Source organism: Oratosquilla oratoria, chromosome 9 (genome assembly GCF_046742065.1).
Source record: "Oratosquilla oratoria isolate Oo_2021 chromosome 9, ASM4674206v1, whole genome shotgun sequence".
Taxonomy (NCBI): domain Eukaryota; kingdom Metazoa; phylum Arthropoda; class Malacostraca; order Stomatopoda; family Squillidae; genus Oratosquilla; species Oratosquilla oratoria.
In genome coordinates this window covers 62,323,846-62,349,938 of record NC_134785.1, presented here as the reverse complement: position 1 = coordinate 62,349,938, position 26,093 = coordinate 62,323,846, and the positions used below count along the sequence as shown (strand labels likewise).

The 26,093-nt window shown below is 39.6% G+C and overlaps 2 protein-coding genes across 7 annotated transcripts; one reads left to right on the top strand and one right to left on the bottom strand.

Annotated features, from left to right (window-relative positions):
- The first annotated feature begins 1,382 nt into the window (after positions 1 to 1,382).
- Positions 1,383 to 26,015, top strand: LOC143028492 (acid phosphatase type 7-like). The gene is made up of 10 exons (XM_076190668.1): positions 1,383 to 1,575; positions 3,967 to 4,164; positions 5,552 to 5,684; positions 8,506 to 8,581; positions 10,075 to 10,172; positions 11,866 to 12,049; positions 23,200 to 23,342; positions 23,905 to 24,045; positions 24,263 to 24,431; positions 25,584 to 26,015. Exons 1-10 carry the CDS (start codon positions 1,431 to 1,433, stop codon positions 25,668 to 25,670), a joined length of 1,374 nt encoding a protein of 457 aa, XP_076046783.1. The 5' UTR covers positions 1,383 to 1,430; the 3' UTR covers positions 25,671 to 26,015.
- Positions 6,550 to 21,332, bottom strand: LOC143028493 (uncharacterized). 6 transcript variants are annotated; one of them, XM_076190670.1, is made up of 7 exons: positions 21,133 to 21,332; positions 20,383 to 20,887; positions 19,466 to 19,545; positions 17,381 to 17,467; positions 13,795 to 13,976; positions 13,388 to 13,555; positions 6,550 to 7,748 (listed from the first exon to the last, which is right to left on the bottom strand). In XM_076190670.1, the coding sequence occupies exons 2-6, from the start codon at positions 20,851 to 20,853 to the stop codon at positions 13,401 to 13,403; spliced, it is 975 nt and encodes a 324-aa protein (XP_076046785.1). In that variant the 5' UTR covers positions 20,854 to 20,887; positions 21,133 to 21,332; the 3' UTR covers positions 6,550 to 7,748; positions 13,388 to 13,400. The 6 variants fall into 6 exon arrangements, with proteins under 6 accessions (XP_076046785.1, XP_076046786.1, XP_076046784.1 ...); XM_076190671.1 differs by having other exon boundaries at positions 6,550 to 7,766; positions 21,181 to 21,327; XM_076190669.1 differs by having other exon boundaries at positions 21,181 to 21,326.
- Positions 26,016 to 26,093: the final 78 nt, after the last annotated feature.

Sequence of the window (26,093 nt, the reverse complement as noted above, 5' to 3'; positions counted from 1 at the left end):
CAGTATATACACGAACCACCGGCTGCAGGCGTCTTCGGCAGGAATCCACCAGATCAACACGACTCCAATAGATTTACCGGACTCCATCGGATATACCGGACTCTATCGGATATACCGGACTCCACCGGATCTACCGGAGTCCATCGGATCTACAGAACAACACCGAATCTACAGGACTTCACTAGATGTACAGGACTCCACCACTCTACTGACAAAATGTCACAATTTGCTCATTTTTCAATTGTCGTTGGAGAATAGTTAGGTCAATTTTCATATTTCTTTAATGTGGCCTCCATAGTACAACGGTAACATCATTGCCTTGAAATAAGTAGTCCATAGCCAGCGGTTTGAGTTCCAGTGGCAGAGCTTGTTAATGAATAAACATGTATATATATATATACATACATACAGATAGAGAGAAAGGAGAATTGGTGAGAGAAATGGAATGAAAGGTGTGTAGATACATTATTTATACAAGACGACGACACCCAGACACACTTTAACAACGAAAATAAATAAAATCAAAACTGTGTCCAACCACCTGGTCTTTCCCAGACCTTGGGGCTGTCTGAGATTTACTCATGACAAGATTCCCACAGGAACAGGTACAATAACTCATCCTGAGACCTATGCAGGTCTGGCCACTGATAAGTAGATAAACAGTGTCTTCCTGGATGCTTTCAAGGCAAAGGCTCTGGGAGAAGGTCGGATGTTATGTGATACCTGGCACACGTTTCGTGTCGTGGTGGTAGGAACACATTTGGAATGAACCAATGTCAGCGTTCATCTCTGATGTTAACCACGTATTAATGCTTAAACTCTTTGTCCACTGGGGGTTTGCTACTGTCGTTGTATAAGATCGGCTGTCGGCAGATAGAATAAAGGTTTCTAGCACCCTACGCTGATGAGAGAACAGTGGTATTATTGATACAATCTGGTCAGGTTAAAGAGTGACGATTTTATTTAGCCGAGGGTGGGCTGTAATGATATCGCTCACTTTTAAAGTTTACGAAATCCGCCACGTGAGACATGCGAGAACTATCTTCCCATCACTCTGTCTTGTCATGGACTCAAATCTTATCGCGTTTTCAGACTTGGCTGGAAATAATATCTGCAGTTTTGTAAAAAATACTTCCTACTTCTGCCATCACAGCATCGTCTTCCTCCTTCTGTTTCTTTTCCTCTTCATCATTTTTAATTTTTCTTCCTCCACCTCCACTCTTTTTTCTCGATCTCTTGCTCCTCCATTCTTTCTTGTTCTCCTGCCTCTTCCAGCTTTTGTCCTCCTCGCTCTCCTGCATCTCCTCCACCTTTCGTCCACCTGTTCCACCCCTCCTCCACCCGCCCTCGAAGTAGCCGGTATAAAACGTAGGTGGACAAATTTCCTTGACTACAACGCATCCACCACTCTAAGTCGCCATCAACCCAAAATGGTCCGACCAACGCCTCGGACGTCGACGTCAATGGTGCCGCTTCTCCTGCTGGGGATCCTGGTGGGGACGGCGAGGGGATTCGCGCCCCGAGGGGCCAGGGTAAAGGACTGGCAGCCCCAGCAAGTTCACTTGGCACTGGGAGGTGAGAGGCACTCAGGGTAGGGGTCGCATCAGAGGCCATGACACTCAAGGTAAAACTGTACACAAAAGCATCTGTATTCATAACAGTGACCCCTCGGAGTCTATTTTGCCGTATTTCGTCGCCGGCAATTAACCAGAGTTAGGGTCAATATCACGCTGTTAACGAGAACTATTTTGGGCTCATGGAGTTAGATGGGAGGTCTGGATCAACTCATGGGGTGCTGGTGCATGAGTGTGGTATTCCTAACCTGCGGGAACGCTAGTGCGTCACGTCAGTTGTGCATAGAATGAAGTGGTCATAGAAAGATCATATCCAAGAAAAATGTGAGGAGAGAAATTTGGGGTATTGGTGTTCATTATCCTAAAATGAGATATAATGAAATTGTTGTTTGGGAAGGGAGGTTAGAAAGTAGGGGTTGTTGTGAGGGACTGAGTAGGTAGGTCGTTCAACTAAAATGCGTAATGTAGTGAGGGATCCACCATAAGGGCAGATGGCGGCCTGTCATTAGTCATGGTATAGGCTTGGGTGAAATGAGAATATCTTGTTAATTACATCAGTGCTGTCTTAAAGTGTTAGTTATATTAGTAGGAAGAAGGCCTTGGGAGTGCATGAAGTTTGATAGTCTTCATATGATGTTGGGTGTTCCTCCCAGTATTTGTGCCACAAGTTTTGTAGTCTGGATTAGAGAGTTGTTGTTATTGCTTCCTAGACTGTCTGGCTGAGCAGTCTCATCTCCTTGAGGAACGCCATGGCTGGAATGGGGTTTTCCCACAAATCCCTTACAGTGTATACTATTGTGCTTGATTGATTTATGGAATTTTTGGCATGAACGCCAAGCGCCGGAGCTGGTAGACCATTCAGTGCTGTATATTATTGTTGGCATGCATGATTGTGTACAACACAGTCTTCCATAATGCATTGTATAGTATGGAGTAAAATACATCCCGGACAGTTATGTGATGTCATCCAGCCTCTACTGGTAACTTAGAAGGGCAAGATGGTAGTCACACTATGGCCTGGCCAAGTGGACCCTGTCCTCTTGGAGGAGAGGATTCAGAGGGATGGATATCAGGGGGTCTGGCATGCAGCAATGTGCTGTCTTTCGGTTTATTGATGGAGTAGTGAGCAATGTGATTATGGATTAAAGAGTAGGGTAGAAGTCTGTTCCAGGCAGATGCTTCACCTGGAGTGATCCTGTCAGCCCATTTGTTGTAAGGGATGCCAACCAAAGATGGTATCCAGGTAAAAGATATGGATTAGAAATGGAAGGAAATGCATATGAATCATGAGCTGATTCTGTAGATCAGTGGGAAGTTGGAATGAAAGGTGAAAAGAGCCTACTGAGTGGTGCATGAGTCAGATGATTATGTAGGGTGAAGGGGGAGGTGAAAATAAGTCATTAGGCAAAAAGAACACAAAAGATTTGAGGCAAGATTGAAGCAATGGAGAAAAGTATTGAGATTGTGTGTCTGTCAGGGATACTGCTGCATAACCCATTCTGTGGTCAGAATGGCAGACATCTGTTTAAATGTTTAAGGTCGGGGAATGAGACAATAAGTGGGAAAGACTCATCTCATGATGTTGCACGGCATTTCATCTACAACTGCAGAGCAATGGTGAAGCAGGGACACGTGAAGTAACCAGAGAGCCTAGGTAGGTGATGCAACTGGAAGAACAATGTCAGGTATTGCTCACCCATATCTTTCAGTTTTGCTTTATTCAGTGCTAACACATTCATCTTTCTTTTCATAAACATATTACCAAACTTCCCCTTTGCTCCTGTCTGCACTACATCCATGTACACATAATCACTAGGGTTTTGGTAGAAATCCTTCTAAGCCCTCTTATACCTTAATCTTTATACTAGAGAAAAAAAAAACCAGAACTGGGATCCTTAGTTCCCTCTCTCCATCCTACTTCACAAGTTGTGACGTTCCTTCCCACCACCTCAACCACAGGGAGCTAAGAAAAGGAAGAGATTCATAGAAAAAGTAAACAATAGGTTCAAGGGGACAGCACAGGAGTGATAGCAGTACAAAGCATCTCGACAATAAAAATAAGAATGATGGTCATAGTAATCACCCAAGCAATTCACTACCCCTAGTCTCTCTTGCAGAAGACCTGTGGCTTTTAAGTAACCAGCAGCAGCCTTTGGGCAGGAACATAAGTAATTTGGGGAAGATATATTGTAGTTGACTAGGGATTATTAGTGTAGGGTGTTGTAGTATGAAGTGTTTCATGTCCTTTGTGTAGTGGGTGCATCTAAGGCAGCTTGAATCTGTTGCCAGGCCCATTCTATGTTGGTACCATTTTATTACTTATGGTTACAGTAACAACAGTAATAACAATATTGACAGTAATAATTGGTAAACAAACATTTCTTTTTTCCAGAAACTATCGATGAAATAGTTGTCACATGGGTGACTCCGGATTTGCCGTCAGAGGCCGTTATGGTCGAATATGGACGACTTGACCTTGACTTGATTGCCTATGGGAATTCAACTATGTTCAAGGATGGGGGCAGCCTGGGTAGGACCTTTTGGATCCACCGTGTCCACCTTCGGGGCCTTCATCAGGACACAAGATACTGTGAGTGTTGTTACCAATTCCTTCCTCCACCCAAATATATAAATAGAAAATGGAAAAATTAATGAATATATAAATAATAATATTAATTGTTGCCTTGAGTTTCATGGAATGGAAAACCTGCAGCCTCACAGTAGTTGTTGTTATTCCTTAGACTGGCCGAACAGTCCTGTCTCCCTCAGGAATGTCATGACTGTAACTGGGTTTTTCCATAAATCCTTTACATTTTGTTGTTGGTGTGTGCAATTGTGTACAGTGCAATCTTCCATAATGTGTTGTATAGTATGGGGTGAAATGTTGCATCCTGGACAGTTATTTGCCATACAGTCATCCAGCCTCTTCTGGTAGCTTTGTAGGGCTGGATGGTGGCTGCACTGTAGTCTAGTCAGGTGGACTCTGTCCTTTCAGTGGAGAAAGAATGCAGAGGGATGGATATCAGGGGATCATGCAGCAATGTATCGGCTTTCAGTTTGTCCATGGAGCACTGAGTGATATGATTATGGATATATTTCTGGTTGTGGAGGAAGAAATGAGAATATTTGTGTGTGATAGTTATTTGGGTGTTGATTTGATGTTTCTTGGTGTGTATGTGGCTCTTCTGCTATGTAGTCCAGTGGGTGTGCTGTGTTTGTGGAGGCTGTGATACACCATGGTCTTGGATCATGTGTTGGACTTGTGATTGACAGCTATTTCCCTCCTGGAAGAGAACTCGAGCTCATATATGACCAATCTATGGGCAATGTCGTAACCTTACACACAAGTGTTTGTGTACCTCTAATGTTAAGGTGATCCTTGACTTTGGGGACTTTTGTTGCATGGTGTAAATGGTCTGTAGCTGTTGTATTTGTGCAGTCTATTATTATCTTTAAGGATTTGTTTTATATGGTCTGTAGGATGTTGTGGCGTGTCTTTGTGAGATTTGGGGCCCATACGGGGCTCACATAATTCATCACTGAGCATATGCATTGTTTGTATATTGTAGTAATAATTTCTTTGTTTTGTCCAAATATTGTTCCTGCAATTGATTTAGGTGTTTTAAGTCTAACTATACATTTGTCCTTATGTTTGTGATGTGTTGGTTGGATTACATGGATATATATGTTACATCAAGAATCTTGGGGGGGGTATGAATGTTGTTGATTAAAAAATGCAGTATGTATCCGAGTTCTGGTGTCTAATTGGTGAGAAGTGTAGCAGTTCACTGTTTGAATATTCATTTGAATAAACACCTAAGCAATATGCTGCAATATTTACAAATTGTTTATTTGTTTACTTGCTTACTTCTGTGTTCATTTTTTCTGCATCTGATCATGTTATAGGATAACAAGTCTCTTGTTGATATGCTTTGACTTTGTTACATACTTGACTTTGTTATTCATTGTAATTGCAGTCTACCATGCAGGAAGTGAGTTCGGATGGTCACCGCTCTATACCTTCAAGACCCAGGAGGAAGGCAATGATCACCCAGTAAGACTTGCAATCTTTGGAGACCTTGGAGCAGTCAACCCACAGTCTCTTTCAAGGTATATAATTACTAACTTTAATCACTTCATTAAGGTGACCTGTCAAAGAGAATAATGGAGTTCTAGTGTAATTCTAAACCTTTTGCTTGACTAAGCAAGTGCTTTCTACCAATTGAAGGTAGAATTTTACATGAATTTCTACTTAACCTTTTGAATACAATGACGCCTATGTATGCACCAACAGCTGTGAGTGGAGTATAGGAGGATGCTGGCGTCAGCTTCCTGATTATATTTTGTAGTTGTAACTGAGTGACCCCATATTCTGTGAACAAGCTTGATCACATTTTCTATGACGTTATATTTATTTAGGATGAAAGAGAATGAGTATAACAGTAGTAACTTTATATTTTGTAATGTGTATATTGTGATGTGTCATTGCACATCAGGCAACCTGACGTGCTTGCGAATATTTGACTTGTATTAAAGAGGTTAAGTTTATCTGGCTTACTGGTGTATTTATATATTTATCAATAATTTTCAGAAACATAGATAATGAAATTAGTAAAAGATTTGCAATCAAGCAAGTCAGTTATGAATAAGATAAAAAAATAACAGATGGAAGAGAACTCTGTGGGATACCAGAAGAAATAGGCATAGGAAAAGAGCATTGACCATCAGCTACTGGAGACTTCATTTTATCAGAAGGGGAGGGAGGGCAAGAAACTATTGGAAACACCATTTACACTTTCCTCAATTTCAGCCATAAGTTTTAGCTCCATATGTCCTGAATTATTCTGGGGTTCTGAGTTATGACTGCAGTTATCTACTTTTCAATATCAACAAATCCTGGCGAGGATGGATATGGCCTCTATTGTCTCAAAATATCCAGTGATTAAATGGTCAGAGGTACAAGTTACAACAAATAAAAGCTGAATAATACATTTATTATCAACTTACAAAAGTGGAGACAGTCTTGCCTCTGCTGCAAAATTAATATACATCACCATATATTCCTGGATTGGGTTTGGTGACAAACACGTTATTGGTGGTCCTGCAAAATGGATGCCAGAGAAAAAAAAAAATCCCAATGACCTTCTTTAAAATATATCACTACCCTCACCATCTGAAGGTGTAGACCTACATACCTAATGCCCAATCCCTGGATCAGGAGCAAGATCTATTAACTTGCTCTCCAAATTGTTCTCCATTTTTGTTTCAATTCAGTGCCTAGCCAAAACAAAGAATGGCAAATTATGACTCCATGTTGATGGAGCTAATTGAAAGTAAACCCGGGAGAAGTCCATAGTGAGCCTAGCCTAATAGAACTACAGCTTAAATACAAAGCTGGGCACGTTCCTAGATGTGTTCCACTTTAGTTTGGCCATGGTTAGTGCTCCCAAACTATTAAAGCAATATAGGTGCTGGTATAGTATGTGGCCTATGAAATTTTTCTTTGGTATAGTATGTGGCCTACCAAACTTTTATTTTGGTATTAACCTGTCTCTTAACCTCTAATAGTTTGGAAGCGCTAACCACAGCTGAACTAAAGTGGAATGCACCGAGGAATGAGCCCAGTTCTGCTTAAATATAGTACTAAGACTTCAACTTCAATCCACAGATCTTGACCTGCACATTCTAGGTATTGATCTACCATTTTTTCTGGAAGTTCAAACAAACACAAAGGCCTATCTAGATAATGATTTTGATAGTCAAATAAACCACTTGGACACAAAGGAGAAAGAAAGCCTGTTTGGTGGCTCTTACTGAACCATTTAGGGAGTAGTTAGATGCCTTTTAGGCAGAAAAAGTATGTCTGCTATACAAAATCTCAGCAGCTCAGATGAACAAATTAATTAGTCAGTATGAGCATTTTTTGGGACATATCAGCAATTACCTCAATGTTTAGAAGCTCAATGAAGAAAATATCTATATAATCATCTGAGAGACGAGGTAAAACCCATACAAGAGATGGGAAAGCAACATAAATTTATCAAACATCTTGAGAAGCTGAAGTGTTCTTGGGCATCTTCAAAACATTCCAGTCTCCTTCCAACTTGTTCTAACGATAAAGAAAACTTGTATCGTCAATCAGATGCTTTCAAGGCTGTCATGTCCTCCGCATCCCTGAAACCAGGAAACAAACTACAAAGATTGTGATAGCCGAGAGCTTCTAATTCATAAAAGCAGACCTGTGAAGTAAAATTTAAGTGATCATATTTCATCTACCACCTGCATATTTTGAAGACTGGAGTAGTTAGATGGATAGCAGAGAAACGTTTCCCTGTTGCCCAATTTCAAAACCTATCAATTCCCACACCTCCTAGAGGTGCAGCCCTGACAGGCTGACACTCGGTCTTCAGACAGGCGCAAAAATCTCTCTTAGCTTCAATTGTATTTCTTCCACCATTTCACAACTGTCACTAACAACCAGTGACAGTTCCCCTTTTCCTGTTACTTTCAGTTAGACAAAGAAAGTCCCACAATAATACATCACAGACAAGTCCAAAGTATGTTCCCAGAAATTTATGGGAGGGCCCAAACACTGATGGTAACCTGTGTGTGCCCATGGGTTAAAAAAAAAAAAAAAAAAAAAAAAAAAAAAAAATTATGACACTGAAGCACCTATCAACAAAGTATGTATGTATTTATTTGATGCTGTGTGGATGATAGGTGGCAATGGGCATGGAACTGCCTAGTGTAGGCCTTATGGTCTCTTGCAGTCTCCTTCATTCTTATGCTTTGTAGTTTCAGACAAAAGAGAATGCATTTACCACCTACACCCACTGCTGTATTTCAGTCTTCTTTTGATTTGTAGCTTGCAGTGTTTAAAAGGGGGCACATTTAACTCATTTAATAAAAAAAATAATTATTTTGAATACAGATTACAAGAGGAAACACAAAGAGGAATGTACGATGCCATTCTGCATGTTGGGGACTTGGCTTATAACCTGGACACAGTAAGTTGGACAATCTTGAAAACATCTGTAGTTTGCTGTACACATTTTCTAAACCCAATGCAAATGCTAAGCTCTTCTCCCCTGACAACGACTTATTCATACCTAGGTATCACTTTCCATTTTTTTGTTATAATTAATATCTGACAATTTAATTGAAGACAAATAGCCCTGATGCTAAATAGGTTTTGTGTAGACTCGAAAATGCATTACCATTTAGTCATTGACTCAAAAATTGCTTTTGTTAATACCTAGTAACTTTATGAGATACACTGGTTTTCTTGTCATTTAATCCATTGGCATCTATACCCTACTGTTTAAATCTATGTTGGCTGATGCAAGACAATTTGAATCAGTAAAGAATAAATCTTTTGCCCTAAATCTCTCCTTCAGGAGACCCAAGACCACCAGAATGACCCATAAGTCACTCAAGGAAAAGATACTATGGTGCTGTCTGGGTAGAGATAGAATAGGATGGTATAGGACAAGATGTTCTCTAACTTCTGTGTACTGATTGCATGCATACATACACCAAAAGGCCCTTTCTCCCTTATAAAGGTGATGATCAAGCCAATGCATACATCCACTCCTCACCCATTTGTTTTCCTTTCTATCTTTGCTCCTTTTGGATGAAAGGTCATCCCTGTTCCCCAACCACTGCTTGGATCAGAAGCAATGCAGCAAGACACAGCACCTACACAGCTGGGCATTCTCTTTGTACCTAAGGCCACTGTAATCCCATCCATCCATTCCACTCTTAGTCACTCCATCACATCTGCCTTCCACTCTTATCTATCTAGACTTTCTTCACATATTTTCTAAATGCCCAAACCATCCCAGTATTCCTTGATCAAGCCTACCAGGCAGCTCTTTACCTCACCTCAAAATTTCCCACCTTATATGTACTCATCTATGTATGCTTAATACCAAGGAGGAAGGTGAGAGGGAGGGAGGGGTGGTAAATGGGAGTGGAATGGATAGGTATCAAATAGGTGGGAGTGGAATTATGCCTTTGACTCCTGGCTACCTCCCTTGTGAGGAGGAAAAAGCCCTTGGTATATGTATGCTTGCTTAATATTTTAGGGACTTTACTGATACTCCTACAGACCAGTCATGAATCAATCTTATATGATTAAGAAATAATATATTCAGAGAAGATTGCTAACCACTTAATTTCTCTTATCTTTCCTTTCTGCTGCCATCCTTAAATTCCTCTTTACCATCTTTATGCCTATCTCTTCAGCACAACACGGTTTCCAACATACTACTAATACTGAAAATGTGAATGTGCTATACAATAACACAAGCTATATGATGCATGAAATATTTCAAAATTTATGTCAACAAAATCACTTTGATTTCATTTCCATCTAGTGGTTTAAATTAACTCTCTGGGAAAGACGATAATTAACATTTTTTATTTTTGAAGAATTATTTTACACTAGTGCATAAAATATAATGTGTAACTATATATATCTTGTATTACATCCTAATAGGACAATGCAGAAGTTGGAGACATCTTTATGCGTCAAATTGAGCCAGTGTCAGCCTATCTGCCGTACATGACCTGTCCAGGCAACCATGAGAATGCATAGTAAGTGTCACGTTTTCTCACATGAATATCATAAACTCAGATTATGACACCAGAACAAAGACACTCCTAATCTGAAGTTAAATTCGGTAGTGTTTGAATCTGGTTAATAACAGAGCCCAGAGTGTTACAGCTGGACAGGTAGTGCATTACTAACGCAGTAATGCAAATGCCCAGCTCTAATTATTTCATGTTTTAAAATAGGAAATATCAATGTTGTAGTTTAGGTATTATTTTATTGAGAATATTCATACATGCATATACCAAAGGCTTTTTCCCCCTTACAAGGGAGGTAGCCAAAAAACTAAGGCATAAAAACCATTCCCACCCATTCCATCCCTAATACACTCCACTCCCCTCCACCCTCTACCCCCTCTTATCTTGGCACCTCCTGGATCATAAGAAGTAAATACTTCCCCATTTAATTTTTTTCCCATCAAATCATCCAACAGGAAATTAATATTGGTAACGCATTGACAGTAATGTACTGCCTGTCTGGTGGTAACATGCCCATCTCTGGTTAATATCAAGATCTGGGTTAGTCTTGGATACCTTTTAAGCAAAATTCACTGCATGTGCTGGTGACCCAAGTTCATATCCCTGGAGCAGATGCAAAAATGGGTTCTAGTAGAAAGACTTCATACATAATTTTGTATTCATTTATACTATTGGTGTAATCAGAAGCATGATGGTCTTGCATTCACTTAGCTGACAGTTTCAATCCCATACTTCTCTCCAATTCCCAGTTACCTGGCCCAACATTCCAAGCAAGGCAAAGGTGATGGCTTTGGCTTGCACTAAGCACCCTCCTGGCATTTACTACTCACCAACTTGCCTCATTAGGTTCAATGGATACCTAACACAGACAATACACACACACACGCACACAAATCCAGTCCAACACTTTCCTACAGAAGCAAACTCTACCCTTAAATGAAAGTTTTGTATATCCATCTAGACATGCCAGATGAGGGGAGGCCATGCCTATGTGGCAGAAGAGCACAAACCCTGGATTCTAGGGTTACCTTGAGGTTTCCTTCAGAGGCAGGGGCTGTCCACAGTAGTGTGACAGGCTACAACTATCCTAGATGGGTGATCTGGCAATACCATTCTCCATATACGGTACATATACACAAAACTGATAAAAAGTCTTTCTATCTATAAACTGAGGGCTTCTTTGCCTCTTATAAGGAAGGTAGCCAAATCAAGAGCATGCACTCACTCCCATCCATCACCCTTGTTTCTCTCATCTTAGCTCCTCATGGATGAAGGGTCATCCCTGTCTCCTACCCACAGCCTGGGTCAGAGGCAATGCAGCAAGACAGAGCACAATTACAGCAGGGCCACATCACTTACATGGCAACCCTCCTCCTTGTTGCCTCATGCAGAAAATAGAGAAGACAGAGAAAAATCCCTTCTGATTGTATCAAAATATAATCTATACACAACCATCCTCCACTCACCCCTATCCCCTGCCTTCTCTCTTCCTTGCTCAACAGACATTCCCCTCTTGCTCAAAGTTCCTTTCACCACATCCATCCCTCTCATTGCCAGTTGTCCCCTCACGTCCACTCCATCCACCCCTGCTTTCCACACCTATTTTGTAATCTTTCTTCACTCATTCTTGCCATGTGCCCAAAAAATGTATACAAAACAATATTATATAATCATACTTTCTAATCCTTGCTTCCTACAGCAATTTCAGCAACTACCGAGCCAGGTTCAGTATGCCCAACTATCGTGATACTGAAAGCTATTTCTACAGCTTCAACATGGGACCTGTGCACTTCATTGCTATAAGTACAGAGTCTTACTACTTTACCAATTATGGATATGTTCCTCTTCAGAGGCAATACGAGTGGCTCGTAAAGGATCTAGAGGTAAGCCAAGACCATTTCAACAGTACTTCATTAACCCATCCAAGTCAATGTCCTCTTCCTGGCAAAAATCTCTCAATTTTATTCAGCTGAAAGAAGTAATAACTTTTCTATCTATCAAAGGCTTTTTTCCCCTTTATAAGGGAGGTAGTAAAGTCAAAGGGCATGTAGACACTACCATTGAGAGAGAGAGAGGAGAGAGGAGAGAGAGAGAGAGAGAGAGAGAGAGATCCTAATTTTTTCCCTAGCTGCTGAGAGATGATCTTATTCACCTAAAGAACCACTTATCAGATTAACCTCTTCAATACTCTGAATGTATTTATAACTACAGAAAATAAAATTGCAAGCCAGTTCACAGAATATGGGGGTCTTTCAGCTACAACTACAAAATAAATATAATCAAGACGCCAACACCGCCATCCTCGTCTATACGCTCGCGCCTCATGATGCCTACGTTGGTGCCTTTGTAGGGACGAGGTTAAGGTGTTCTGTCTAACTTTAAGGCTACTGCCAAGCAATCTTATTTAGGCTGATGGAGTTAACCCCTCCCAAAGCTTCTACAGATAAAATACAACCTCTTCACACACATTCAAAAAAGGAGAGCAAAAGAGAGAGAGAAACTTCATATTTTGGTGATGCTGTGTATAGGACCAATGACATGTATCTGCTTGTGGTAGTCCTGTAAGATGGACAACAGAGCTACCATTTTCAAAATCCACCTATATTTCTGACACCTTTTCACAAATGGAAAGCTGACAAACCGGCATGTACTTCCCTCCTCTTACCACTTTCAGCTGATGACAAAGAAACAGTCCCACACTAACACAACCCAGATAACAGTCCAGTTTCTTCCCAGAAAGAACTGTAGGAGAGCCCAAGGACCATTGCCAGCCACCTTGAGCTTGCATTTCTTCTACTTAATGAAGTTTGAGGAAACTATTAATATTATTATACCTCCCACCTTTCCTCTCAACAGCAATCATTAACTCTTAGCATATGATGATGCTGATATCGGCATCACGAGGTGAGAGTGAGTATACGAGGATGCCAGGATCGGTGTCCTGATTATATCTATTTTGTAGTTGTAGCAGAGTGACCCCTATCCTGTGAACAGGCTTTATCCCATTTTCTGTGATTATCAACATTCAGGGTGAAAGAGAATTAGTATTACATCTGTAACTTTGTATTTTATAATGCGTGTATTGTGATGCATCACTGAATCATCATACATCAGGCAACCTACAATGCATGTGAGTATTTGACTTATACTGAAGAGGTAAAAGCTAAGTCTACACTAGCTCCAAGTAAGACTTTTTCAGTATCAGATTTAGAAACCCTTACCATGTTCCATCTCCTATAGGTCTTCCTCAGGTGTTAAGAAAGGTCGTCGTAAACCCCACAAAGCAAGGTTACCGACACTCGTCATTCTTCCAGTACAACGACTTATGTCCATGGCCAAATTCTCCCATGATCTCCAGTTTATCTTTGAAAATTCAAGCGTTTTGTCAACTTCCTGAAATGTCAAGTAAATTCATAAAGGAACATGAATACCCCCTTTTCCAGTGATGAATTTTACCACTCTTGTTCTACTATCAAACATTCCCATTTAGCTAAGGGATGGAAAGATTAGTGTAGGAAATATTCCCAAGCCGATTAAATTCCAGCATTTGCCTGAATAGTGATAAATGGGTATATGTGAAATTCACAATTTTTCATAACTGCACTAATACCTCACTTAAAAGAGTCACTTGCCTCTTTATGAATTATGTAGTGATGTAGTTGCCACTTCTGCAGAATATTTTTGAAAAATTCTGGACATATTGTATTTCCAAATTTACCATGGCGAGACATAAAGGCAAGAACGCAGCTGTTTTCTGTCAGGTTTGAAGATGAATTGAGTGCAGTATAAAGTGTATCAAGCTGGAAAACACTGAAATAAATAAATAAAATGATAAATACTAACAAGTATGTATATAACAGTGGCTTCTCTCTTCTGTAAGCATAGGTGGCCAGATCAAAGAATACTTTGATTTCCTTTAGGGAGAATAATACTAAAAAGGGGGATTCTTAGGCACCTTGCTCTGCCCCATTTTGCACTTGATGACATGAATGGAAGCACACTGGTGACACACTTACCCTGATGAGATTCCCTATCATGAGCTTCCTTTATCTCTCTCTTTTTCTTTTCTTTTTTTAATGGAGAACTGGACACATGGAAAGAATAAGTGATGAAAGATAAGTAAAAGAGGTATAGAAGCCAAAGGTGGATGGAGTGAACTTCAGGGGATGACCAACAATGAGATTGGTTGGATGGAGTGAAAGGGGCTTTTGCGCAGAGACGGAATGTCTGTTGAGCAAGGAAGGGAGAAGGCAGGAGATAGGGGTGAGTGGTGAATGGCCATGTACAAATGATACTTTGGTGCAAGGAAAAGAGGGGTTGAGGGGCTGGGAGTGATTGTGTGGCTGATATTCTGATGCAGTTTGAAGGGATTTCTCCCTGTCTTCTCTATTTTATGCATGAAGGTGTGTGTGTGTGTGTACTGTATATGTGTATATATATATATATATATATATATATATATATAGAGAGAGAGAGAGAGAGAGAGAGAGAGAGAGAGAGAGAGAGAGAGAGCAAGGAGTGGATGGGAGACAGAGATGACCCGTCATCCATGAGTAGCTAAGATGAGAGGGAGGCAAGGGTAGTGGATGAGAGTGGAATGGGTGGTTATGGGTGCATGCCTCTGACTTGGCTACTGCCCTTATAAGGGGCAAAAAAGCCCTTGGTATATAGATAGATAGAACTTACACCCAGCAATTACTTCCCTCATCTCTTTCCTACCAGCTGCTGACAAAAACAGATCCACACTAGTATAACATAGATAATAGTCTAATATTTCTTCCTGAAGAGAGGTATGGGAGGGCCAGAGGACTGTTGTTGTCCATTGTGTGGCTGCAGGTTTCCAATTAGTAAAATTCAAGGCAACAAGTATCATCTTCATCATCCTGGGACCTGAGGCTATGTGATGCAATGTAATATATGTATGGATTTGAGGGCTCTTGCAATGAAATGTGCTATCCATTTTCATGTGATGCTTTTTGGGGAGGATTTTCATTTAGATAGACTATTGGGGATTGCTTTAGTGCAGCTTATTATCCTTAAAATCTCTATTTTGTACTATCAGTAAATCTTCTATGTAGGGAAACAAGCTATGGAAGTACAGATTAGTGTGGTTCTCACGAGTTCTTTGCCTAAATCCTGTGCTTGCTATAGTTCTGAGTATGTTTAGTTTCTTTATTTGCTTTCCTTATCAGGTTTCTTGTGTGGGGAATGAAGAATGTTTACACGTCAATGTTAGACCTAGTGCTGGAAGATTTTTGTTCAATGGCTGGATTTGCCCATTCACCAAGATGGTTGGGTGCTTTTTGGGTTCATAAATGTCAGATGTGAGCAACGTTGCTGAATACATTGTACAGGACATTGACACCTGGTTTTGTGTCAGGCAATTTTCTATTTCTCAGTTATGTTTATATATTTTTGGCAGCTATCTTGAATGGACAAATCACCAATCCTATTCTGGCTAACACCAGCTAATTTTGTTTAGCTGTGGGGATATCATCCTCAGAACCAAGGGTAGATACCTCCTAGTAGTGGTTCTACACAATGGATGCCAGAAAATAATGTCCTTGCTGCCTATCTTGAAAACCCATCAAACCCCTTACATTGATATGAAGGAGAAGATCAAAGTGGTTGGCACTTGATCTCTGGATTCGGCTCAAGATCTATCAACTTTAATTGTATATGGATGGAGTGAACTTGAGATGACAACCGAGGAAGAGATGGATGGGGTGAATGGGGCTTTGAGCAAGAGGGGAATATCTGTTGAGAGGGAAGGGAGAAGGCAGATGATAGGGGCAAGTGGGGAATGGTTGTGTATGGACGATATTTTGATGCAGTCTGAAGGGATTTCTCCTGCCTTCTCTATTTTCCACATGGGGGAGGGGAGGGGATGAAGAGGATGTAAGTGAAGAAGCCCTGCTGTGGATGTACTGTGTCTTGCTGCACTGCTTCTGACCCAGGCAGTGGGGCAGGAGATGGATGACCCTTCATCCACAAGGAGCAAAGATGAGAATCCCATCTCCCTGAAGAATGCCGTGGCTGGAACAGGAATTTCCCATATACCTTATAGAGTGTATGTTGTGTTGTCGGTGTGCATAATTGTATACAATGCAGTCTTCCATAATGTGCTGAATAGTATGGGGTGAAATGCTACATCCTGGATAGATATCAGCGATATATTCATAAATCTGCCTCTAGTAACTTAAAAGGACTGGATGGTGTCCACACAGCAACCTGGCCAGGTGGACTGTGCTTTACAGGAAGAGGCAATTAGGAATGGATGTTAGGAGGTCTGGCATGCAGTAGTGTGTTGTTTTTCAGTCTGTTGATGGAGCAGTGAGCAATATGATTGTGGATAAGCTTCTGGAAGTGGTTGTAGAGGAAGAGAAGAATCTATGTGTGATATAGGTATCTAGGCATTATTTTGATGTTTTCTGGCATATGTGGGTGTTCTGCCATGTGGTGTAATAGGTGGGCTGTATTTGTGGAAGCTGCAGCAAGTGTTTGTGTTTCTCTCATGTAAATCATCCTTGACTTTGAGAACTTGTTTCATGGTGTAGATGGTCTGTAAGTATTGTATGCGTGCAGCCTGTAATTATCCATAGCGCTTTGTTCTGTATAGTCTGCATGGGAAGGAGGTACAGTACTACCTTTCATTAATGGACTAAAAGGTGGGTAACGGTGTCCGTTGATTTGGAGTGGTTTTTGGGTGGCATAGTGATTGCACGCACTAAACAGCACCAAAAACACAGCGAAAACACTGCAAACATGGCTAATTAACGTCCATTAATGAGAGGTAGTACTGTATGTAGATTAATAGATAGAATTTCCCACACCTTTTCATAAAAAAGGACCTGACAATTAGCAACTGATCCTACTACTTTCAACCAGTGACATTCAAACAGTCCCACACTAATATAACACGGACAACAGTCCAAATTGTCATTCCAGAGATGTATGAGGGAGCATAAGGACCAAAGCCAGCCATTGTGGGGCTGCAAATTTTCAGTCAATGACTTTTGAGGCAACAACAATTATTATAATAATATCATCCCCTCCTCAAAGAAATCAAGACTATCATGCTCTATCCTATCACTATATTGGCACATTTTCATTATTTATTTTCACTAAAACCAGATACTAAGGGGTTAGATGACCTTTTCCTAAAATCAAATCTTTGTATAAACTCTAGATAACATCAAAACCCTTGTACTGACCTTCGAGGTGAATCAAGTTCAACAGCAGCTACCAAGAAGGCTGCTCTTCTTAGCTGCTTTGCTGTGATAGTGTCTCCTAGGTGAAAGCTGCAAGAATAGGACAAGATGTCACATTCAATGGCCACAAGTTTATCCTTATTATGAAATGAAACAAGAAAACTCTAACTCCACAGCACATAGCAAAGATTCTTTGTATCAGTCAATCAATCTCCTGCCACAGGAAACCCTCAAGCTTATAAATAACCAGCAACAGCACTTGATTGGCCCTTAAATCAGCAAAATATTTTGTTGTCTGGGTATGGCTTGGGTGAAGCAGTGGGAGTTTATTTGGCATAGCTACTTTGCGACACTCTTACCCCTATGATATTTCTTTATATATATTTTGCATATGGAGCCATGCCTTATGGCTTGGGTGAGGCAGTGGGAGTTTATTTGGCATAGCTACTTTGTGACACTCTTACCCCTATGATATTTCTTTATATATATTTTGCATATGGAGCCATGCCTTATGGCTTGGGTGAAGCAGTGGGAGTTTATTTGGCATAGCTACTTTGCGACACTCTTACCCCTATGATATTTCTTTATATATATTTTGCATATGGAGCCATGCCTACTTTCTCCTAGTACTGTCTTAAAACGGGATGATGAACTAAATGCAAATATGGTTCTTTCTTTTCCTGGAAAGGACTTTCCAGTGGGGCTCATGTGTGAGGTGAAGTTTGATGGTTGGTTTTGAAGGGCTTGTTTTGTTACACCATTTGCTTAATTTATCTAATTGTAGTATACGGGAAAAGAGCAATGCTCATTAGGTCCCTCTCCTACTCTCTCAGATTCATGTATGGTTCCAATTTATTCTATATCCTTGATTTCCAATTACAGGGATTTCTCAATTTATGCAAAGAATACATTCCTGAAGGGATTGCATAATGTAAAAATTGCATCAAGTGAACAGTAAAGTTTGATTATTGCTTACTTGATTTTTTACATTGTGTTATTCTAAATAATCCTTGTAATATGAAAAATTGACTAGGTTTTTTTCACCTCATGTTATTCCAAAATCGCATATTCTAAACACACATATATGGAGAAATACCTGTATATTCAGATTTGAATTCATACATTATTCCAGCTTGGGCTGTATCACCTAAGCTATTCCAAGTATTTACGCATCTATAGTATTAGGAAAACTGTATCTCTTTACATTCTTGAGACATGTCTTCCTTATTTTGTTCTCATGACCTCATAAAGCCACCCTATCTTTGATCAAGTGATGTCTTTTGTCAATGTAATCTATGTCCTTCAACCTGAATAATGTAATCATATCGCCTCTTTCTCTTCAATTTTTCAAAGTTGGCAGACCCAGTGCTTTTAGTCTTCTCCTTGTATGGTTTCTCTGCCACACTGGGGACCAGTTTGGTTGCTGTTCTCTGTATTCTCTTGATTTTGCTTTCATCTCTCTCTGTGTGGGGGACCATACCACTGATGTATATTCCAGTCATGGGCAGATCAATGTATCGATAAATGAGAATGAGAGTTTGTGTAGATGTACTGTGTGGTACAAGTGGTAACATGCTGTTGGTGTAATTCTTCCTGCAATCTGTTAGTTATGCTTGTGTGATGTAATGAGATGTAACGAGTGGAGCTGAGGTCGATTGCAAAGTACCGTGTATCTATTATTTTCATGTGGTGTTCCATGTGGAGTTTAGTGTGTGTGCAGATGTTCATTTGGAGTTTTTTTGGTGTATCCTGTTATTCTCAATGCTTTATTGTGTACAGTCTGTGCTTGTTTTCCCGATTGTTGGGAACCAAGCTGTGGAACCAGTCAAAAGACACTTTTAAGAGCCGTTTGTAGACTGATTTGAGTTTCCTTCTGTTGTCCAAAGCCTATGATTGCCATTGATTTTAGGATATTTCTTGTAGCAAACTAAGAACGACTTTAAGCAGCTGTTGGACAAACCTATTTTGACTAGACTTTTAATCAATTCAAGCCAGGATCAGCCCCTTGTTTAAAGTCTTCCAGAATCTGTCAGTCAGTACAGAACAATACAAAATAGTAGGAGTTAGCAAAAACATTTTAGTACTCACTTTACTGCAACTTTGATGTCCCTCAGCTGTGTACTCAATCTTTCCTCAATAATATTTCTGACTTCAGCATCACCAACTACCTGATGGAGAAAGATAAGGAAAAAGGATTAATGGGCATAGAATGGGTGAAAGGGTCTCTAGGTGTATATATATATATATATATAAAGAATTTTCTGAGGACTTTGGTAAGATTAGACTAGATTAGGTAAGGATTAGTACTGCTATATACTGGTTAGGATATCCAAAATACTGTGCTACTGACAGCAATACTGACTGACTACACGTTGTTTCTTAGTGATGGTCATGCAGTGATATTAATCTTAATCTAACATTTCTTTTAAGTACCACAATTTCATTCTTGATAACTCCAGACAAGGTTATTCAGTACTACTATAACACCATAGTCTTATGAAACTATATTTAAGAAAAATACATAGGCTTCCTACTTTTGGTAAATTCTTCCTATTTTTCTTTTTGAAACCTATCTGCATTCCATTCTGACACCTCTCAAGCACTTTCATTCTGCCTGTCCTATCAAATTCTTGGCATTTTGCTATGACAACTGGGGCTAATATAAATAAATAATTTTGGCAGTTTCATACTGACTGTTTTCATTAAGAACATAGATATATACATCTTCAGAGTAATAAAAAAAATCAAATCTTTGTGTATGGGAAATCATGCACAGATATCCAACATGAAATTTAAGTTGTCCAATAGCTCCTAACCTATTATAATCTAACCTAATCTAGCATATCTATTCCGCAGAAAAAATAATCTCTCAAATGCAAAAAAAAAAGTTAAAAATGTGTGTGTGTGATACTGGAATAGAACTGAAAATAATACTATTATTCAACTAAGAGAAACCCCCGCTTCTCAAAAGTTTAGTTCTATATAAACATGGACATACTTCTTACCATAACTGTAGGCCTCTCTCCATCGCCATTTAAATTTGTATCATAATTCCTTATTACATTGCGGAATCTCATCCTCTTGTTATCCTTCATGGGAACGACTTGAAAGTCATGAGCTGGTTTACTTTCTTTTAATCTGGTATAACAGGGACCAAAATTTGTATTTGTAAGGTATGGTGGCAATCCAGTTGTGATGTTTATAAAACTTTTCTCGCCATAAATATTAGATTTATTTTTCTCCGCTTCTCTACTTTTCTCTCTAGGTGCATCTTCGTCTGTGCTCTTCCACATTGACCGCATACTGGTCTCTAAGTTCTTAAATTGTTCTCGCATATCTTTCGGCTGAATAAAATGTTGTTTGCCAGTTGGACTTTGACCAGGTATATTCTCAGTGCCACCAATTGATAGGCGTACACTCTTATTTGAGCGGGTGTCCACTGACCCTTGACGTTTAAGTATAGATTTGGAGTCCATGGTTTCTTTTCTGAATTCGTATCACGCTGGTTTACTAGAAAAGAGAAAGACAAGTCTACATAAAGTTAGTTACAAAGTAGAACCAGTCCAGTGTTAGTGTCACACTAACACTGGACTGGTTCTACTTTGTAACTTAACTTTAACAATTTTAGTTGGACAGAATTTGTTACACACTAAGTGTGTAACAAATTCTGTCCAACTAAAATTGTTCATATTGTTTTTCTCTGTAATATTTTCAATGGAAATACATATGATATTAATGATAAATATCTAACTAACACAGGTATCTATTGAAGGGAATAATTATTGGTGAACGTGTCACAGTACTTGATGATCTGAAATGTCATATTCTGTTGCCCTTGGTCAGCAGGCCGCGCCTCTTGTTTTGAACAGCTGTTGTGTTTGTTGGTTCTTTCTCAGACTTGAATATTTGACATATATTATAATTATAAAAATGTCTTTCGACTGGTATTGATGATACAAATAGATTAAGTATATTTAGTTACGTATGCTGGTATGCATTTTACTAGTGTACAACAAAGGATGTTACAATGCAAACTAACGACATTCAATCGAAAATATTTTAAGTAACCAATTAGCTGAAACTGGGCACTACGGACGTGCAATGTGCAAACTAGAAGGCATGTCTCACCGTTTGTCATTTATATCAATTGATTGAGATTATGCGCGCGCCTTGGGAACCAATGTGCTTTGAAGTGAATAAAATCGGCCTTGTTGGTGTCTTGGTCCCATTTTCGCTATATTGTTTTCTATATCATATTCACTCCCACTATTTCATTTTAGATCATAGCTTCTCTCAGTATTTTCTCTTTACTTCTCTGAAATGTGGCAAGTCAGCTGGGAGCAGGGTAAGCCTAAATATTTTGTGGCACAATTCTCGAGGATTCTATCAACTATCATTCACACTCGATGTGTATCCTATACATTTCTCACTTTGACGTTTGACAAAGGGTCCAGAGAAAAGGCATGAAGATATCTACAAGAAAGGATGTATTTTCACTGTTAGGGCAAAATGGAGGGTGAGGAGATCAGACAATTAAATGAAATCGACAAAGAGAAGGAAACTTCTTACGGATGAAGCAAGTTACAGTTGATCAGAATAGCCTGAAAGTAACCAAAACAGCCTTAACTACCAGATGATATCCCCATATAAGAATTTATATTTGTTCTGATTAATGTGAATTTATTTTAATCGGCTTAAGGTAACACTAGTTACCGGATGGGTTGGATTCCGAACTTAGGGATGGATTTCGTCCAACGCTGGGGGATTTGGGATGGAATCCAAGCCTAGGGACGCCTAACGCAATACCGTTTAGTCCACACATCGGAAGAGATCCGAATTAAAGAATTTGAAGATATATGTTAAATTCATATTTACGACATATCTAAAAAACACATATACAACTTATTCAGTAATAAGATATAAATTATTTGATAGTGTAAAATTATCTTGAAATAAAAAATATATATATGGCAATAATCAAATAGTCGAATATTGCTGTATGTAAACAGCGGTAATTTTTCTTACAAGCGAAAAATCTTATCACCATTTGCTTGATATCTAAACTTTTCGCCATGATGGAGTGGGATACTGAAGTTGTCCACGCTGTCTAATAGAAAATATACGACCACAAGAGGCACTTTGGGATGTGAGGCATCCAACTATAAGAAATGATGATAATATAATCTCTCTCACTCACTGAGCCAGCCCTCCAAATATGCATTTTAAGTAGATCGCGAGTCGTTTAAATTTATTTGGGATAAATATTTGAGAAAGTGGCATAGGCATTGGCTCTGCCAATGAGAGTTCCTCATTCTGGATAGAGGGTGGGGCTTGCTGTAGCTCCTTTTACGTGATTGGTGGGAATTTCTCTACACGGTAAGGCTGGACTTACGTGTAACCACTTATTATAGGATGAACGAATGCAAAAGTTGGACTGCAAGCTTTTCGTCGACTAGTGTAACCCTACCTTTACAAAACACCCCACTAGGTCCTCCATGAGATCGCTTGTTGTTAGCCAGATAATCCCGAATTATTACTATTCTTTTGGACAAGTTTGATTCTGATGGGAAAGGGAACCAAGGGACATTAGTAATTATTAAATTTCCTGACGTTGATTCTTTGATAAAATCTGTTCGTTGTATACTCTGTTGCAGCACATTTAAGAAAAATCACTCGTTTCATGGCAACAGCATTAGTTGATTGAAGGTGTTGCCATGCAACGAACCTTTTTTTTAAGATCCAGTGAAATGTATATAAAGTATTGTTTTGCCTTTTATGTCTGGGTTGAACTGTTGTGAATTCTTCTCTACTGTCACCCCCAGGAGGCGACCCGACCCGAAGTACGAGCAGAACGCCCCTGGATCCTTCTCTTTGGACATCGACCCATGTACTGCTCGAATCGAGACTCGGACGACTGCACACGGGTGAACTGCAAGACTCGAGTGGGACTCGACGCCAATGGGACGTAAGTACAGATAGCTCCATCTATTGGATAATTTCTAAAATTCAGAATTGCTCCATACGTGGAAGGTTACAATATTCAGGACGAAAATATTAAAATCCAGAAACGACCGCTCAGTAAAACAAAATTTTAATATTCCAGTATACATTTTGAAGATATTTCATTTCGTCACTGATAACCAGCGTTTCTGGCCTTGGGGATTATATCGAATCGAAGTGGAATCATAGAGATGACAAAGGAAATATTTAATGAGGATTGCAAATTGTTGGGACAATGAATATTAAAAGTCATGAGTATTCTTTTCCCAGTAAGGGCTATGATTTGTAGGGATGTCACCGGAGCACATATATTTTAGAAATTAAATACAAAATCCAATGAAACAAAACATATTTTCCCAAACCGAAATATGCCAAAGACGAATATCGTGATCATCTTTTAAACTAGAATACATTACACGAATCGTTATACAATATTCAATTGTATATATAACAAACAATAAAAACACATTTCTAACTAAAAGTGAAATACACGTAAAATTCAATCACAATGTTATTTTCTTTCGCAGATTCGGCATGGAGCCCTTACTGGATCACTACGGAGTCGACTTGGCGATCTGGGCTCATGAGCATTCTTACGAGAGGCTCTGGCCTGTTTACAACAACACCATCCTAAACGGGTCTATGACAGAGCCCTACACTAACCCAAGGTGACTTTAATTGACCTAAAATTATGCTAACCAGACATAGATGGCACTAACCCGAAACAACACTAACTAAACCGGGGTTACATTAATTAACTCGAAACTGTACTAACAACTAGACCGAGGTCACCCAAGCCGGCTGTCATTCATTAGAATGGTAGCAGTGGGGACGTTCATCACTTGACGCATAGACTTATGTTTCTCTGTTACTCGTCTTTCCCAGGGGCCCCGTGCACGTCACGACAGGATCTGCAGGATGCCAGGAATTCCTGGACCCATTTGTCAAAGACCCGCCCAAGTGGTCAGCCGTTCGTGCCAGCGACTATGGCTACATGAGAATGACCGTCTTCAACCACACCCATCTCTATTTCGAGCAGGTTTCCGACGACCAGGTAGGTCCTGTCCACAAGGTGTCTGTGTCCACAGGTGTGGCTTGCTGATTTCGATCTCGATTTGGTACCGCGTGGGCCTCGGGGTCAGATCCATTTGTTACATGTGAACACCAACTACCCTGATAGTTCAAATACGTAAGACAAAAGTAACTGATTCGGTGGCAGTTATCAGGATTGAACTTGAGTTTACTTAGAAAGTGAACGTCGTTGACCTCCTCTGACAGTGCATTCTACTTACCTATTGCTTTATTTGAAAAAAAAAATCAGTTATATTTCTAAGTTTTGTTTCATATGTTTTTCTCGCTCTTTCATGGCCATTTTTGACTGGAATCGCTTCCCTTTGTGCATTTGTACAAAGTGTTAAAACTTCCCTTTTCTATTCTTTCTTTCAAAGATGGAATTCCAAGTGTCTAGAGGCTTACTCTGTCTGAAAGATTTGTACAATACCTCACAATCAATGCATAACAGTTTGCAATTTTCCACGAATATCGTAATTACTACTGACCAACACAGAATTTCTCCAACCTTCACAGTATCCCAATAGAATAACAAAATCCTCTTCGGATTACCATAAACTCCTTTCCAGTTCACAGAAATATTTCCAATATCTCAGAATTACATTCGGTTTAACATAGATATCTTCCCGAAGCAGACAGCATATGCGATCATTATGAAATTCTTGGAAACATTTCGAAAGTTTTTCAATGTTCACGCAGAATCCTCCCTTCTGTTCCTAAATAATTCACATCAACTCTCACACTATTCGTCCTATCACATAGTCCCTCACGAGCCTAATCCCTCCATCTTGAATAACTGAAATACAAGAGCCCTATTGATTACCATTCACCCCATCACCCACACAACTACTCAAGCCGACCCCATATGCAAAGAACTATGTGTGATATCCTCAGTTTGACCATCTGAATGTGGCTCCACCCCCTTTCTTTGTCTTGGACTCTGAATGGCCATCCAACAATGGTAGATCGACTCAAAATTACTTCTTCTGAAGAATGTAATTTGATCTAGTCAGAAAGCATGTTAGCCTGATTATTGAGTTTATTAACAGTTATGGTAAACTTTTTGTGAATAGATTATATTATAGTTCCCCGGTATATTATTATCAGTGGTTAATTTATCTTGTTTCGTCCTCAGGGTGGAAAGATCGTGGACAGTGTACTAATCCGAAGGGACACACATGAACCCTACGCTGCCATCAGGGCAAAAACATCGAAGAAATAGAGTCCTAGAAAGCAGCCTCAGACTCATCGTCATGAACCCCTTATAATACTTTTAATTATTATGAAAACACTTGAATATAGCTTATACATCCTGTACCCTTCAAAATGCTACATACATGTAGATGGTGGGTTAAGAAAAAAATTGGGCCGTGGCACGTCCCACAATGCACTAAGTACAAACAAAAGCTCAACTGCAGTCATTTAGATTGCCTATTAACTAATGTAAGTATATTATATCTGTCCAATAAATGGTGCAAAAACAGGCAATCTGATGTATGAAAAATTAAATGTACATGCATTTACCTAAATGTAATTAGATTGTAAAACAATAAAATCCTTATAAACATGTTGCAAGATTCACGTAACTGCTTCCCTCGATATAGGTGTTTTGGAGACCCTCAATTACAAAATAAGGTTATTTGAA